Raw genomic sequence first — 16565 nt, forward strand, 5'->3', positions numbered from 1 at the left:
ATTTTTTTTTTGGTTTTTCTCCGGTACCGGGAACCGAACTCACGACCTTGCGCTTGCCAGGCAGGCGCTTTTGCCGCTGAGCTAAATCCCCAGCCCCTAAAATGAGCCTTTTTGATTCAATATATTTTCACAGTTCAAACCCTCCATGTATGAAGTGCCAGAAACTTCATTCCTACTTGGAAGTTATGTGATCAGAAGGGTAAAAAAGGCTCACCAACCAACCAATCTTTCTGACATTTTACCAAAACTAAAAAGATAGCTATTTGGTTAAGAACTGAATTAAAATAGAAAGTATACTGCCAGGGAAGGATAACAAGCCATTCAGCTGGACTAACTTCCCTCAAAATATTCCCAGGTTAAAAATCCCTGTTCAGATAGCCCTGAGTTTCCAACCTTCCACAGTGTGAGACTTCAGTTCTGGCCATGCCTCCTTGTACGATTACAGCCCTGGCCTGAATGCTCCTCTCCGAAGAACCAAATGTCCAAAACTGCTTGCCAGTTACTGTGTGCTACTGTGAATGAGGCGGCAGTGGTGGGAGAAATAAACACTAAGACCCAAAGTTCAACATTTTAAATGAATTGAAGCTGCTGAGCTGCACAGGTACTTATAAAGAGAAAGCTGTAACGGCTCATTGGGAACACCTCTTCTGCTGATGATTCCCATGGAGTAGCACCATCAGAGGTGCATTTCTTACTACCTGCCTCACAGACCCACCATGAGAAAAGGATAAAAAAAGACAATTCACTTTTATGGAAGGATAAAAGTGCCAGAAACTTAGCAGGAAGTAAAATTTGATAATTTTACTTGATAAAATTACTTGATTTTACTTGATAAAATTTTACTTGATAAAATTACTTGATTAAAAATACTTGATAAAACTACTTGATTTTACTTGATAAAATTACTTGATAAAAGTACTTGATAACAGGCAATAGCAATTCATAATTGCTTTACATTCATGAACTAATTTTATTTCCATGATAATTTTATGAAATGGACATTATTATATCCATTCTATAGAAAGTAAAACCGAGGTGTGGAGATTTTAAGCATAGTAAGGCCAAACACTATTATATACAGCTCTGGGATCAGGACATAGGACCACTGGCTCCAAGCATCCTTCATTCCTCTGTCCACTCCTCACATCTCAAAACATCTCCATGTGTGATTGGTATTCACTGCCTCTCTGCCCAGAAGAAAGGCGAGAATGCAAAACTGGAGAATATATATCTGGAAATTCAGGTAGCTAAAGGGACAAGGGTGTTTAAAATAATTCTAATGAGAGCACCTGGATACCCATGGGGCAACATGAAACTCGTGAGATACTCAAGAAAAAAACTGCAAGTTAAAATAGGTTTCAAACAAATTTCATTTTACAACTTGACCTTTAAATATAATTACTCTTCTAAACATGATCTATCTCCAAAAATCTCATGAACCTTAGAGGCACAAGAATTCTTTTTTTAAAATTCATTTTAAAAATAAAAGAAGGAAAACATATTAACAGACATCCATTTACAAAATAGCATAGGAACAATACAAACAATACAGAGTTTCTCTTACCAACAATTTTCAACACCTAACTTTAAGCTACCCAATACAGTAACAACATCTTCCCTCAATTTGTAGATTTTATCCATTCCTATGTAAGGGGAATGAGTGGAACAGATAGACATCCAACAAATCTTGCCTACCACTTTCCATGTCACTGGATTGGAAAGGATGTTTTAGGTTACTTTCTCTAAAGTTTTAATAAGAGAAAGGACAATGAGTCGGGTATAGTTTCATGGAAATGTTTTTTGAAAGCAATCTTAACACAGTACACTGTTAAGCCTCATGACTGTCCAAACAATCTCTCCAAAGGCAGGATCCAGCTAATTTTTAGAAAATAAAAGATATTTGAACTTTTCCATGTTCTGGGTTATTTTTTAACCTCTTCAGCTAATCTTCCGTCAGTGTGTTAGGATTCTGCTAATGCTGATGGCTGTTCCTGCAGAACTAACTTTTGTGCTGACTCTGTGTAGACAAAGGGAAAGATCTTGCTTACATCCAGAGCCACTTTGTTGAAAGCAAGAAAATCAAAAATCCAAATGGCAATGAACACATTCCTATTTTTAAAAAAGGAAAATAAAATTATTTGTCTGTGAGATTACACAGTCACTTGGCAATTTCAATCTCATGAAACTTAATGACACAAAAAGAAATAAGGCCTCAAAGTCAACATCTCTCACAGATATTTTCTAAATGATAAACAGCTTTGTTTATACCATTTATACTAAATGTAGCTTGATGTATTATACTGTAATAAAATTCTCAAAACGCAAAATAAAGCAAGTAAGAGACTGAGAAAATGACAGAGACTGCAATATTAAATTTCCTATATGAGTACATGCACATAGGATGTGAAGAACCACTCAGACTGCTTCAAAGCTCAGGGGCATCTCAGGATACCTAAGATGTGACCCTGCTTGTCTAGCACAGGTGCACAGTGGGATGCAGTTATGCAACCAAAACTTAGCATGGGTAAACACACATGCACTGGCTGTGGCACTATGTAAGAATGTAAATATGGGATAGTGACCTGTATGAGAATTACATATTAGCCGGGCTTGGTGGCACACGCCTATAATCCCAGTACTCGAGACGCTGAGGCAGGAGGATCGTCGCGAGTTCGAGACCAGCCTGAGCTACAAAGTGAGCTCAAAGTCAGCCTGAACTGCATAGGGAGACCTTGCCTCAAAAAGACAAAAAAAAAAAAAAAAAAAAAATTACATATTAAAGACACTGGTGACTCTTGTACTCTTGAGCTGTTGTGCTCTGCTCTGCTCCATGGTGCCTGCTGTTGTTGTTGATGTACTGCACAAATGCATTCTGTAATCTGGAGACCTCATCCACAAAAAAATCTCCCCTGGGCCCCCCGAGTGGGCCGACATAAGTCCAAGGTGCTAACAGATAAATGGGTAAACATTTTCCTGGTGACAGGAACACATACGGAATAACCATGTAAAAGCAATTCGGCAATTTGTACCAAGAACTTCAAAGTCATGTGTCTTTTTCACCCATTTTTAATCTATTTCTACTAATCTCCTAAGAAGTTACCCTATGTGGGCAACAGACTACAATTAGTTTTAACACTGAAAAATGAGATAATCTGGGTGCTTTTTGAGAATAAGTATGTAAACTTTGGAATGCTCCCTTGTTGACTAATACATAGTTATTAGAATTATGTAACTATAAATAATTATAAATCTATAATTATGTTATAATGCTATGCGTGACTAAGATAATTATGACATGTAAAATACTTACTAGAATAGTATACACACATATAGTATACATACACCCAGGTATGTATGATTACTTTCTGGTTAAAACCACAGATAAATGCATAAAAAAAGTAAAATAATCTATCAAATGCTAACAATAGAAATATGGAAATAAAGAGATATAGACTATAGAAAATGTGAAAGATAATAGGAAGATAGATTTCCATTCAGAACTACACACAAATGGAGTGTAATTATATTTTGCTGTTATTTTCAAGTTACTGTTGTTCTATTTGTATTAGGAAAACTTTGAGAATATTTTACTACTTCTGTTTCTTTTCAAAGCCTTACCTTGGAGGAAGTGTTACAGTGGGCCCAATCTTTTGAAAATTTGATGACCACAAAATGTGAGTATTATGTATTGCCAGCTTTGAATAACTAGCCAGTTTTATTCTTAGTGGAGGAAGGGATGCTATATAAGGAATATAGGCTGCTCCTCTCACCACCTTCTAAATGGCAACTGACATAGTTAAAAAAAGAAAATTTGAAAATAGTTTGTCGTGTCAACCAGTGTTATTTTCTCTGGTGTTAATTAAAACAAAATTAGTCACTATGGATATTTATTCTTCACAAGTATATGTACAAAACCTCTTGGAAAATATGCTGAAATAGTAACACATACTGAAATACCGTGCATTCCCAGAGCCTCCTAAATTTAGTGTTTTTCAAAAAATTAACAGTATGCTGTTCTAGGTACTTTCAAAAGTAAGAATAAATTTGAGTCAATGTAGAACTCTTCAAAATTTATCAGTGTCTGATTTAAGGGGGATGCCATAAGATTCTGACTTTAAGTATCAACATTCAGATGCTATAAATGAAAAATCATAGCAATGGATATGAAAAGAGAAATTGTTAGGTTCAATGTGGAAAATATGAAGGATGCTGTGCCTTCAAGGGAAATGTGACTGCACTTGGAGTAGGAAACTAGCAGGTTGAAGAGAATGATAAATTCATAAAATACATTCAGGAAAAATATAGTGGATACTCAGAAAATTCTCCAACAGAATGTGGAAATTTTTTTAACAATGGATTTGGTTCCCTCAAATGTTTTTGTTTTTTGTTTTTTTTTTTAATTTTTGCCTATAGATCTGTCTTTTTTTAGGGTTCTTTTTGGGCTCTCTGTGAAGGCTTAATCTTTTGATGACACTGAGTGCAGAAGGGAGTTAGCTGTACTGCTTAGATGTCTCAATCAGTGGTTGTACAGTGCAGTTATGCTGCACAAGATATTCCTCTTGGCAGGTTGCTATGCTCTTATGTACTATTTTCTCTCCCTGAATAAAGGACCCTATTTGATATGGACGTACTGTCACTGCAAGACCCAAAGGGCAATGGTGGCAGATGTGGATCTTTGACTACTTCTACTGAAACACTTCAATCAGTAATTCTAGCATATGTACTGGTCCCTCACCTAGTACCAGGATTTCCACCTCCAAGCCTTGGGCAGCCCCTGAGCTCTCATCTTTTGTAACAGGCCTTTCTGATGAACATCAGAGTCATGGGAGATTTTGTGCAATTTAAACTATCCCTTTCACTTTTGTGGGTATTCTTCACGGTTTTGTAATCCAATTTGGTAATATGACTGTGAATTCTTTTTTAAAAATATCTTTCGGGTAAATCTTACAAAATTAAATGAAAGGAAAGTACAAAAGTGTGTATCTAGCCAGTGATGTTGATTATTCCTTTACTAATAGTTTGCATTTAGTCCCAACAGTATGTTTGCAACATTTAGAAATTAATCTTCCCTTTGCAGTGTCATACTCACTTTTCACTTGCAAAACGGAGATAATACCAGCTACCTGTTTAGCATTACTGTACAGATTGGATATGGAGCAGCTAGTTCAATCCCTGTTACAGATTAGCACATAAAACTTGATATTTTTATTAGTAATAAAGTATCTATCTCTAAATAGCAATATTTTTTCTTTGCTCCAAACCACAAATTTCAAAATCTTGGTATTCAGGACTCCCTACACTCTAATGCAACACATTTTCTAAAATTTATTTCCAGTTATGACCTTTCATATAATATGTACTCCACCAATCTGACTATTGCTCCATTTTGTACTTTCACAGCTATGAGTTTTCTGCCTGCAGGTTTTTGCATAAAGTCTTTTTGTGTCCCTCACCTATTTTGACCATCTTTGAAAAGAAAATTCAATTCCACTTGTTCCATTAAACCTTTGGAGATACTTTTCCTTCTTCTACTTTATTAGTATCATTATTTATTCTGCTATTAATTGTAGGTAGCTTGTGTAATGAGCTTTTTCCACAGCAACCTGATCACTGAATTATAAATTTCTTAAGAGTAGATTGCCTCCTGTTCACCTTTCATCCCCCTGGGAAACTAAAAACACAGTTTGTACCTAACGAGCATGCAGTAAATGTTCAGCGAATAAGTATAGCATAAGTATTAGTAAGGAAAATGAAAATACCCACATCGTATTATGTAGATTTCTGTGCCGGTGCTGGAGACCTCATAAGCAAGGTGAACAGTGTTAATTATTTGGTAAGGATCTCAAGTGGGTATTTGTCTGGGTAGAATTAGCAATTTAGAGGTCTGGTGTCATGAGAATAAGCAAAGTTCATAGAAAGGATGACAGCATGCAGAAACCATACTTATCTTTATAAAAGCTAGCAAAAACAGAGGTAAAAACTCGCCAGAAATCAACATAACATGAAGTTCTTTTTAAAATTGACAGCTTCATAACAGAAAAATGATAAAGCAAATCAATCTATGGCCCAGCCAACCAGAAAGATAATACTCTGAGTATAAACATAGTATGTTCCAGAGAATAAAAGTACGTTTACATTAAAAAGGACCCCAGTAAAAAGCAGAGGACTAATAATATGCAAAGGACTATTTTTACATAGATTAAAATACTGATCCTAAGAACATGTAGTACAGAAATCTACATGGGGAGGGAATATACTAGTCTGAGTCTCAGGGGATGAGTAGAAATTGGTTTAGATGTATTTTGGGGAGATATAAAGTAATAAATACCATACCCAACACAATACATTAAATTCAAGGTCTTTATGGAAAAGAAGAATCTAAGAAATTCATCAGTTTGAGAACAGAATTATGGAAAAATTCAGACATTAGTTACGAATTAAGAATATAAAACCTAAACATATTCTAGGTGTTATCCAATGATTCAGTTTTGACAAAAAATTCGGTTTTGACATTTTAAAATGTCAAGGATTTTTTTAAAGTGTGCATCTTTCAATGTACATTCAATAATTATGAATTAAGTACTTCTTATGTATCAGGTAATGTGTATGGAAAAAAAATCTCATGTACCAATGTGGCACATAAAATATCACTGAAGAAATGAGTTTTCAAAAACCTGAAAATCCCTTAGAAGAGAGCAAGAAAACTTCCATTTATGGTAGTAACATACAAAATACTCATTAGTTCAATATTTAGTACCACCCTCAATGAAATTCAAAGGCAAGCCAAATATACTTTTTAAAATGCAATGTAGTCTGATAAAAGTTTTCATCTAAGGCTGCATAAGGGTCTGACAAATGGAACAGAATAGAGAACTCAAAAACGAATACATTTTTATGGTTAATTGATTTTTTACAAAGGCAGCACCAGCATAAACTAAAGAAAGAGAAGTCTTCAATAAATGATGTTGGGAAACACTAAATAACCATATGATTTTAAGTCTAGAAGCACAGTTATATGTTGTTTCTGTGACCTGTTAAAGGTTGCCCCCTGCAGAGATGCAGAGCAGGAATACTGTTAAGCCATTCATGATAAACAAATGTCTAGATCAATCTTTTAACTTTGTTCAAAACCATCCTTAAATGTAGTGTATACTTTTCTCCCCAAGTTATCATATTCACATTCAGAAAATCTTGGATGTACTGAGTTGTACAGTGTAGGATGATCACACCACTGAAGGCAGTGAAGATTGCTCCATATTGAGGAATCATCTATGCTGTCTGATATATCTTTATCTGCAGCTTCCTGCACTACCATTCTAATCTCTGCTAACCACTGTGTTCATCAATCCTTCTATTACCATATTGCCTTGCTGAAGACCATTCAGTTTAGTACTTTTTGTCTTTTTAAATTTCTCACACACTTCACCTTGCTGGAGAAAAAGAAAACCCAGCCTTTATAGACATCATACAGTTAGTACATTTTTTTCCTCACTCTTATCAAACAAAAAGCAATAGCATGCCAAGTATAATCTGGTCTTTATTGTTTCTTGGTTGGGGAATGATTAGGGTCCATTTCTCCACTTTTCAAGACCTATAATGAGTCCCTTTAAAATTCAGAATGATTCAGGATACAAAAGCAGGACCTGATAGATAAGTGAAGCTTTTTCATACAAGATGGCTAATAAGTACACCTAAAAATTCATTGTTATGGCTTATATCTAGAAGTCACCCCCAAAGCCTCATGCACTCATAGGTGAGGCTTTCAGGAGTGACCAGATCATAGGTGTATGATAGTGGATTAGCCCCCAGATTGGTTTAGCATGGTTCGGAGTGTGGGTGATGCACTTACTGAAGAGAGAAGACCCACTCTGCATGTGGGCAGCACCAACCAATAGGCTTATAGACTGGATGAAATAAAAAAGAAAAGAAGGAAGTCTCATAACTTCCTGTCTGCCATGACATTAACCGGTTCTCCTCTGCCACACCCTTTGGCCATGGCGCCCTCCCATGGAGCCAGCAAACCATAGTGAAACCTCTATAAACTTGAGCTAAGATAAATCTTTCCTCCTTTAACTGCAAGTGTTGTGTATTTTGTCCCAACAACAAGAAAGTAACTGGGCTGGGGGTTTAGCTCAGCGGCACAGCACCTGCCTGGCAAGCACGAGGTCGTGAGTTGGATTCCCAGTACCGGAAAAAAAAAAAAAAAAAAAAGTGTTAGAAAAAGAAAGTAATTAAGACAGTCATAAACAAACAAACAAAAAAAAGGGTGAAAAGAAAACAAAAGAAAATGCAATAAATAAATATAACCAAAACAATCTTTAATATATAACAAAAATAAGTAAACTAACAATACAAAAGAAAAATGAACAAAAGATTTTATATTTACATAAAAATGAAATGAGTCTGTGAAAAAGAAAAATGTTCAAGAATTAATATTTTAAGCACAAATTTAAACAATTACAAGCCACTGGTATTAATCCATCCAATTAGAAAGGGTGGCATGAGTAGACACCGATACTGCTCTTAATGAAAAGTAATGAAGTCTTTCTGAAAGCAATTTTACCATATGCACACATTGAGAGTATCCAAAAATATTATATCTTCATTCTAGGGATTCCTTTAAATCTTTTTTTTTTTTTTTTTTTGGTTTTTCTCCGGTACCGGGAACTGAATTCAGGACCTTGCGCTTGCCAGGCAGGCGCTTTGCCGCTGAGCTAAATCCCCAGCCCCTCCTTTAAATCATTTTTAAGAAAACAATTACGGATGCAAGAATTTATAAATTAAAATATTCCAGGGTTTGATAATTCATTATAAAAAGAGGGGAGTAAGTTTAAAATGTTCAATACTTCTAAGATGGCAAAATATACAGTCAGCCATCTGTATCCACAGGTTCAGAAGCTGTGGGTTCAACTACTTTCATGCAGATCAAAAAATATTTGGAAAAAATTAGTCTATGCCAAACAGGTACAAATACTTTTCTTTGTCATTATTCCCTAATGACAGTGTGGTATAACAGTTATTTACACACTAATCTCATTGTATTAGGCATGCTTAGTAATTTAAAGATAGTTTAAAGTACACAGGAATATATGTTAGGTTATATGCAAATATTATGCCATTTTATGTGAGAGATTTGAGCATCCTTAAATTTTGGTACCCACGGGGTGGGATCTGGGAACCCACCTTTTGTGGATATGGTAGTGACTATACTATAATCTAGCCCTTCAGTGGACTATTGTGTGATCATTGAATATAAAAAGGAGAAAGTATTTAATACTTGATATTAAGTATGAAAGAACAGTAGTGATACAAAAATGTTCTCCTGTTATGTAATGTCAATAAGTAATTGGTGTTTACTGTGTCTCTAATTGGTGTCTCTGTGTGTAAATGAGCAAATGCTAGACATTGTGGTTTGTGTCTAGATGTCCCCTAAAAGCCTTATCCAGTCATAGAACTTTCTCAGAGGTGGCTGAAACTAGAGTGTGTGATGCTTGGATTAAGGGTATATGATTAATAAATCAGTCCACTGATTGGTTTGGCATAGCTCTTGCTAGGATTAAGGTTGTGAGTGCTATTCCCACTGTGGCAGGTAGCCTGCATATAACATAAGGGACAGAAAGAGTCTTATCTCCCCCCTTGCTGCTTGTGCTGTCTTCTACCACCATAAACTATTACCCCTCTTCCATGTGCCACCCTGCCTTGGAGCCAGCCAATTAGGACTGAAACTTCTACAAACTGTAAGCTAAATAAACCTTTGCCCCCTCAACTTTGGGTGTCTCAGTAACAAGAGAAAAGAAACTAAGACACTCGATAAATACATGATTATATATGATCAAAGAACTGAATGAGTAAGAGGAAATATAAGAAATTGTAAACAACAGATATTAATTTATTAGATGTTTTCTGTATTAAAAACAACTGAGTGCTTTAAGTTAGCTTTATAGTAATGTAGCAAAAAAAAGTAAGAGAAAAGTAAAATTTGAGTGATATCATAGAATCCAAACCAGAGAACATTAATGAAACAGATTTACTATAAAACTACACATAGATTCTGGTAGAATTATAGAATTCACTATCCCCAATGATAGAACGATTAGAAAATGGATTTAAAATTGGTTCCAATGCATCTTTAATGTATACTAATGGGCACAATACATCTCTGAAGTTTAATGCATAGTGTACAATTTGTTGCCTTGCAGAAGACACGATCTTGCAATTAGATAAGTCCTTATTTTGACTCAGCCAAAAGAAATCCCACATGTTCCTTCTAAATCAGGAATACTGGCATGTGTCATCTAGCATGTCATAGAAATGCTAATTTGTGACTAGTCTAAAAGAACAAGCTTGCAATTACAAAGGCATCATTCTCATTCTTCAAGGAAAAGGTACACACTTATATGATTTAAGCCTATCTCTTCTATCCACTCAACATAAATGAGCAATTCTGCTATTTGTCCTTTATTTGTTCCTTTCAGGCAGAATCATGATCTCTTGAGCATAATGCTCAGGAATGAGTATCCCTAAAACTTCACAACAGGCTGCCATGGTGTCTATTGTCTGATTTTGGAAAGATTTTCCACCTTGTAATTCCCTTGATGCACGCACCAATAGAAATTCTAAACTTAGTAGTTCAATTCTGACTCGTGTTTAAGATTCCTGAAACAGTTTTATACATATTCACTTTCAGCTGCTTGCTTAATTTATAGTGTACTCTGACAAAAAAAAAAGAGAATATATACAGAATTCTGCAAAACACACCAATCAGTTAATTCTACTCATTCTATGCACCAAAATCATATCTGAAATATCAGACAGGTTTCAATGATCCAGGTCAATTTTTGCAAAGTTTTATTATATACCAGCAAATGACATGAAAATCCCAGTGACTTACAGAAAGAAAGGTTTATTTCTCATTCATCAAACAAGACAATTGGAGTAAGCTCTAGCTCCATTCTATGTCCTTATTCTGGACACTAGGCTAAAGGAGCAGTTGTTTTTTTCTAAAATATATTCTCCTCTTGGTGAAGGATGAAGAGAACTACATGAAGGTTCTTAATGTACTTTCTTAGATCTGTGCATGGAGCTTTTGCATGCATATCATTGACTAGCAAAAGCCCAATGGCCAATGCATATATAAATGAGACAAGGAAATATAATCCTCATAGGAAAAGGCCTGGGAATAACTAAGAGTAGTGCTACAAGCTACCATATCAAGTATCTGTGCTATACTATATTTTATATCATATATGCACACATGTATAGAACACTATAACTTTCAAAATATAAAAAATATGAATAGCAATACAGAGATAACCTCATTAGCAAAGGACTCGAGTATGTCAAGAATTGTGGAACCATTAGGCCAGCACAGAACAGAAGCCAGGATACTTATATTTCTCTATCAGGAGAGAAGTTAAAGAAGGCAGGAATACATGCAAGTAAGTTCTGGAATGAGAATCTATAAACATTTGATAAACAATTAAACTAAATATAAAACAGAAACACAAATTCAGCACACTACAATCTGGAATAGAATATTGGCTTCCAGATTATCTTCCCACTGCCACCCACTCATCCAGTTAACCCATCCAGGCAATGTATCACATGCCATGATCTGCAGGTTTAGCTAGACACCTCTTTTGTTGTTGGTGTCCTTGTTCAACAGCTCATTTCTTGATTTTGAGCTCTTTATTTTCTACTCCTAGTGAAGCATTTCATCAAAATTCCTCTGAGTATAAACTATATAAACTTTGCATTTTAATAGAATTGTTTCTTTAAGTACATAATGAAAAATACTGACTTTCAACATCAGTTGGTAAATGACTTTTTATACTTTGCTTTGCCTACCTATTCAATTTTTCTAATAAGAGCACCAATTGCTATATCCGTGTTCTCTGCTCCCAGCTCTTTGTGCCTATCGTGAGGCAAGTACAACTTAAGTCACCTTGGAATAGAAATAAACTTCTTATTTGAAATCTAAATTATAATCCTCAGTTGGTAGAAATATCTAATCTATGTTATTTCCTGCATTACGTTTCTAAACACGCTTTATCCCCCATCTATTTCATTCTTTCACACCAGTGGTGTTTCTGTTAAGCCACTGGCCACCCAAAGTTGCTCTAAGTTTGTATATTGCAAGGATACCATATTGCTTCCAGATTACCAGCACTGCCCAACCTAATGCCTCCTTATAAGGAATCTACTGCTATTTGAGTTCTTTTCTTGAATATAAAATATTATAATTGTTATCTTTATTCCTATATCACTGCTAACAGTCTGTAGAAACTAAGAAGTATGACTTTCTCAAAGTCAGATACTTTCTTTATCTACTCTCTCATGTGAAGATCCAGGAAAATGTGGTTTTACTCATTTCCATTTCATCTGATTACTATTTTTTAGCAGCTAATTACACTGATCAAGAATTTATTAACAAATATCCTATGTTTTAGAGTTGATGGATATGTTTGATTATTGTGATAATTTCATAGGTATATATTACTTACAAATGCATCAAGTTATATACATCAAATTATGTATTGCTTTTCATAAAAGAAAAATTCTATGCTAACAATTATTCTGGAAGTAGTCACATATTCAGTGTGACTATACACACACTTCTATTAAATCATTGAAAACTATTTTGTCATTTTTTCATTCATCAATTCAATATCTCAGATATGCTAGGAGAATTTATAGTCACTGAGAGAAGTTTAAAACTTATTTCAGATAATTCATCTTGAACCTTGAGAATATTTGGTCTTCCCAAAGATTGTGTTAATGTGCTAAATTTATGAAAACTCACCTAATTTTCTCCTTCAAACACAAGTTCCTACAAAACTGTGTGTAACTTAGCAAAGCTGTTCCCACCTTTGTCCTTATCTGTCCACTTCAGAAAGATAGTTCAAGACCAGAGCTGAGGATACCCATCTCAGCATCGAGTGTCATTTGATGAGTATTCTCAGCATAACCACTGTCTTATAATAGATTCTCAGATAATTTCAAGCAGCTCTTCTGAATTCATTTTCTTACCTGGTCTCTATTTCTGCTTCAAAACATAAACCATGAACATGAAGTTCAGTGTTTCATTTGTCTGTATCCCTCTGACCTGAATGAACCCCACGAAGCACTCCAAGCTAATCAGAGTACCATTCCTACATGGCTTCCCAGTGTCCTTCCAAACTACACCTGTCTGTTTAGGGTCTAAACTGTACTTTCATCCACCAGTTTGATGTGAGATCTTTGATTTTGTTTAAGTAATTCCATGATCAGAGCTTTGTCTACCTGTCCAGTGTAATTCTTTTTTCTATATCCTTGTGCTATCTCTTGTCCTATCGGTAATAGGACCATCTACACTGGTAATAGGACCATCTACACTGGTAATCAGACATCCACTGATGAGTATTTCCCAAATGAATGAGTGAGAATAAAGGGATAACCTCATCAGTGACTGGTATTGACTACAGATGTATTGATCAAAGTGTGTGATAGACATATATACAATATTCATTTATTAAATGATTGGGAACTTTTATTTAGACTTGTGTGAAACAGCATTAAATATTGCTCACATTTTTGATAATTTTAACTGTTGAAAATAAATTGATTTCTCTCCCTTTAGATGGTCCAGTAGTCTATGCAGCATATTTAAAAATGGAGCACAGTGATGAGAACATTAAATTCTGGATGGCATGTGAAACCTATAAGAAAACTGCCTCACGGTGGAGCAGAATTTCTAGAGCAAAGAAGCTTTATAAGGTCTATATCCAGCCACAGTCCCCTAGAGAGGTAATAATCATGGGAAATGGAAATCAGTCCAACTGTTGGAGGGCACTAATGTGTCAAATATTCATACATGCCAGTCACTTTACATCTCAGCATCTCCTAAAATGCTATAAAATTCAGTGTTGCTAACATTTTGCAGATGAGAAATTTGAGAACCTGAGAAGTTAACTAACACCCAGTATCACATAGCTGTTTAGTAGTAACATTAGGATTTAAAGTTGGCTATTGGGCTCCAACATCTTTCCCCATTAAATTATCTTAATCCCCAGTCCTAGAAAGGTTATGAAGGAAAAAGGCAATACTGAGAACGGTTGTTGCCAGCATAAAGTAGGAATGCCATAAATAGTCATGCACACATCACCAGAGGTGCTGGGCATTCGGCCACCACAGCCTGCCCCAGAGATTAACTGCTCACCTTAGTATAAAGCTAGCAGACATCCAGCGTTACTGCCAGAGATATCCAACTACCTAAAGAAAGTAGTCGCAAATGAAGGAGATTCAGCAACACTCCCAGAAGAGAAAAAGTAAAGAATGCAAAGTCCTGTTAAGGGGGGATAGAGGATAATACATAAGATTACTATCACTAAAGGTTGTCAAATATGACTGACTTATTCCCCAAAACTCTTACATGGAAAATTTTGGGTTCACTCAAATAACCACTTCTCCCCTTTATTTCTTCACTTCTCACTTTCTTCCCATTTCTGGCCATATTCAGAGTTGTCACTATTAAGAAAGATAAGTTTATAAATAGCACCAAGTTCCCCTCTCCTTAAAAAGAGACTTTCATTCCGCAAACTTCCCTGTTTGCAGACTACCAGTAACAAACTACTTCCATCTGCCTGAGTGCGCAATGGTTTCTGAGACTTCCCTGGTCTAGGACCTTGAGATTTCTGTATTCCTCTAGGATGTGACAATGGATACAGTATTCACTTTAAAAAAGATTTATAAGTCTTCTTACATAACTACGGAAACAGCAAACTCCTATTTCACTGAAGAGCAAGGGGAATAAATTAAGCTTTTCTATTATATGTAACTATTTTCAATATTGCTTTCTTATGCTCTACATGTAATTTCACTTTTCAGATTAATATTGACAGTTCTACAAGAGAAACTATCATCAAGAACATTCAAGAACCTACTCAAACATGTTTTGAAGAGGCTCAAAAAATAGTGTATATGCATATGGAGATGGATTCCTATCCCAGATTTCTGAAGTCAGAAATGTACCAGAAACTTTTGAAAACTATTCAGTCCAACAATTCCTGACTACCACCCAAATCTTTAAATTGAAGATGGTATCTTGTAAATACTGACTTTGGTCTTTTAATTTAGAAAAACAGAAAATCAAAAGTAAGTAGGAATAAAACAGAAATCAAGCTATAAATTGATTTCTACTCCCCAAAGGGACACAGATTCCAAAAACAACTCTAAAACTCCTATAAATAACACAAATATAGCATATCTATATAGCTCAGCTAATATATAAGTAAAAGGAAGATCTTTCTTCATGACACAAATATGTTTTCTATAATAGTCAACTGTTTTCTTATTAATGTTTCTTAATAGCTGTTTTCTGACGAGATCAGGCATGTTCAGGATGGTATGGTCGTAAACAATAGCTGTTTTCTTATTAACAAAATTTTGTTATAATGATATGACAGAAAATTATTCCTTTAAAAAATTTATCTCTGTGAATCATTTCTCTAGCATGAATGTATTCTACAAGTAGAGTGTTCTTAATAACTTGAATTAGTAAACAATAATACAAAAAGTATACTTATCATGAGCAATATTAAAAAGGTATATTCTTGAGAAATAGTCTATCAGTAAAATTTTCCTAATATGTCCATAATTAACCTTCTAGATCACATATATTTTCTACACATAAAACTTTGTGATGATTCTAAGCTCTTAAAAATGTATAGTTTTTTTGCTTTATTGTTGCACTTGCATTTCTTTAAGGTTAGAAACTTTACTTCCTATGTTTTGAGTTTTTTCCTATAACATGAATTTATTGTGGTTTCGGTAATCAATAAATCTAAATATAAACTTATAAGGTATAAATATATGTATTTTTCAAAGACATAGTAAAAACACTACTCCATACAAATTTTTAAAAGCCTAAAGTTGATATGATGTGAGAATATACACTTTTAATTTCCATAGTTTTAATGGAAAAGTAGGCAATATAATACATTCTCTGATGCTAACTTACTGTCACCTAAAACACCATTAAAGCGTGCAGATTCAACAGGGACATTCAGAAGCTCAACATAACACAAGTGTAAAAGCTAACCTGCTATTTTTCCTACTTAATTTGTTTTAAAACTTCAAACCTCTAGTCCCAAAAAGGGGGATATTAAAAATGATTTTTTTCCTGGGGGATTATTTTTTAACTAATGTTTGCTTTTGGTTTTGAAAAGTAGCTTAAAATAGGCTTGATTCTTATATTGAAACAAAGCTCTTCCTCTCTTCTAGTGAATTACTAATTCTCATACCATTTTATTCCATGAATTATTTTTTCATGCTAAGAAGTATTTTCATGCTTTATTCCATGCTAGGAAGGGGAAAGTCACTAAATCACCCTACTTCCAATCCTAAATCCAAAGATTTCTACCAAAAAAGTAAATGAATAATAAAATCACCACTGATACAGGAAAAACAAAAACAAGACACTTTGATTTTACACAATGGAAAGAGGGCTAAATTCATTGTTAACAATGTTGGCTATAAGTTCTGGATATTCCAGGTTAATTATACAAATCATCCAGCTCTGAGTAAAC

General features: G+C 34.7%; 1 protein-coding gene and 1 long non-coding RNA gene across 4 annotated transcripts in view; one reads left to right on the plus strand and one right to left on the minus strand.

Moving 5' to 3' along the window:
• The window catches only part of Rgs13 (regulator of G-protein signaling 13), a 22836-nt gene extending 7035 nt beyond the window's left edge, over positions 1–15801 (plus strand). For all 3 annotated transcript variants that reach the window (XM_005375099.2, XM_005375100.2, XM_013521830.1), the window contains 3 exons: positions 3613–3674; positions 13619–13785; positions 14866–15801. In XM_005375099.2, the coding sequence (XP_005375156.1) occupies positions 3613–3674; positions 13619–13785; positions 14866–15048 (412 nt within the window). In that variant the 3' untranslated portion in view covers positions 15049–15801. The remainder of the gene's footprint in view (positions 1–3612; positions 3675–13618; positions 13786–14865) is intronic.
• LOC106150126 overlaps positions 1–16565 on the minus strand; it is a 198936-nt gene that overhangs the window by 56061 nt on the left and 126310 nt on the right. The window lies entirely within an intron of this gene.

This window comes from Chinchilla lanigera, unplaced genomic scaffold (assembly GCF_000276665.1).
Source record: "Chinchilla lanigera isolate Chin_1 unplaced genomic scaffold, ChiLan1.0 scaffold00005, whole genome shotgun sequence".
In the NCBI taxonomy this organism is placed as follows: Eukaryota; Metazoa; Chordata; class Mammalia; order Rodentia; family Chinchillidae; genus Chinchilla; species Chinchilla lanigera.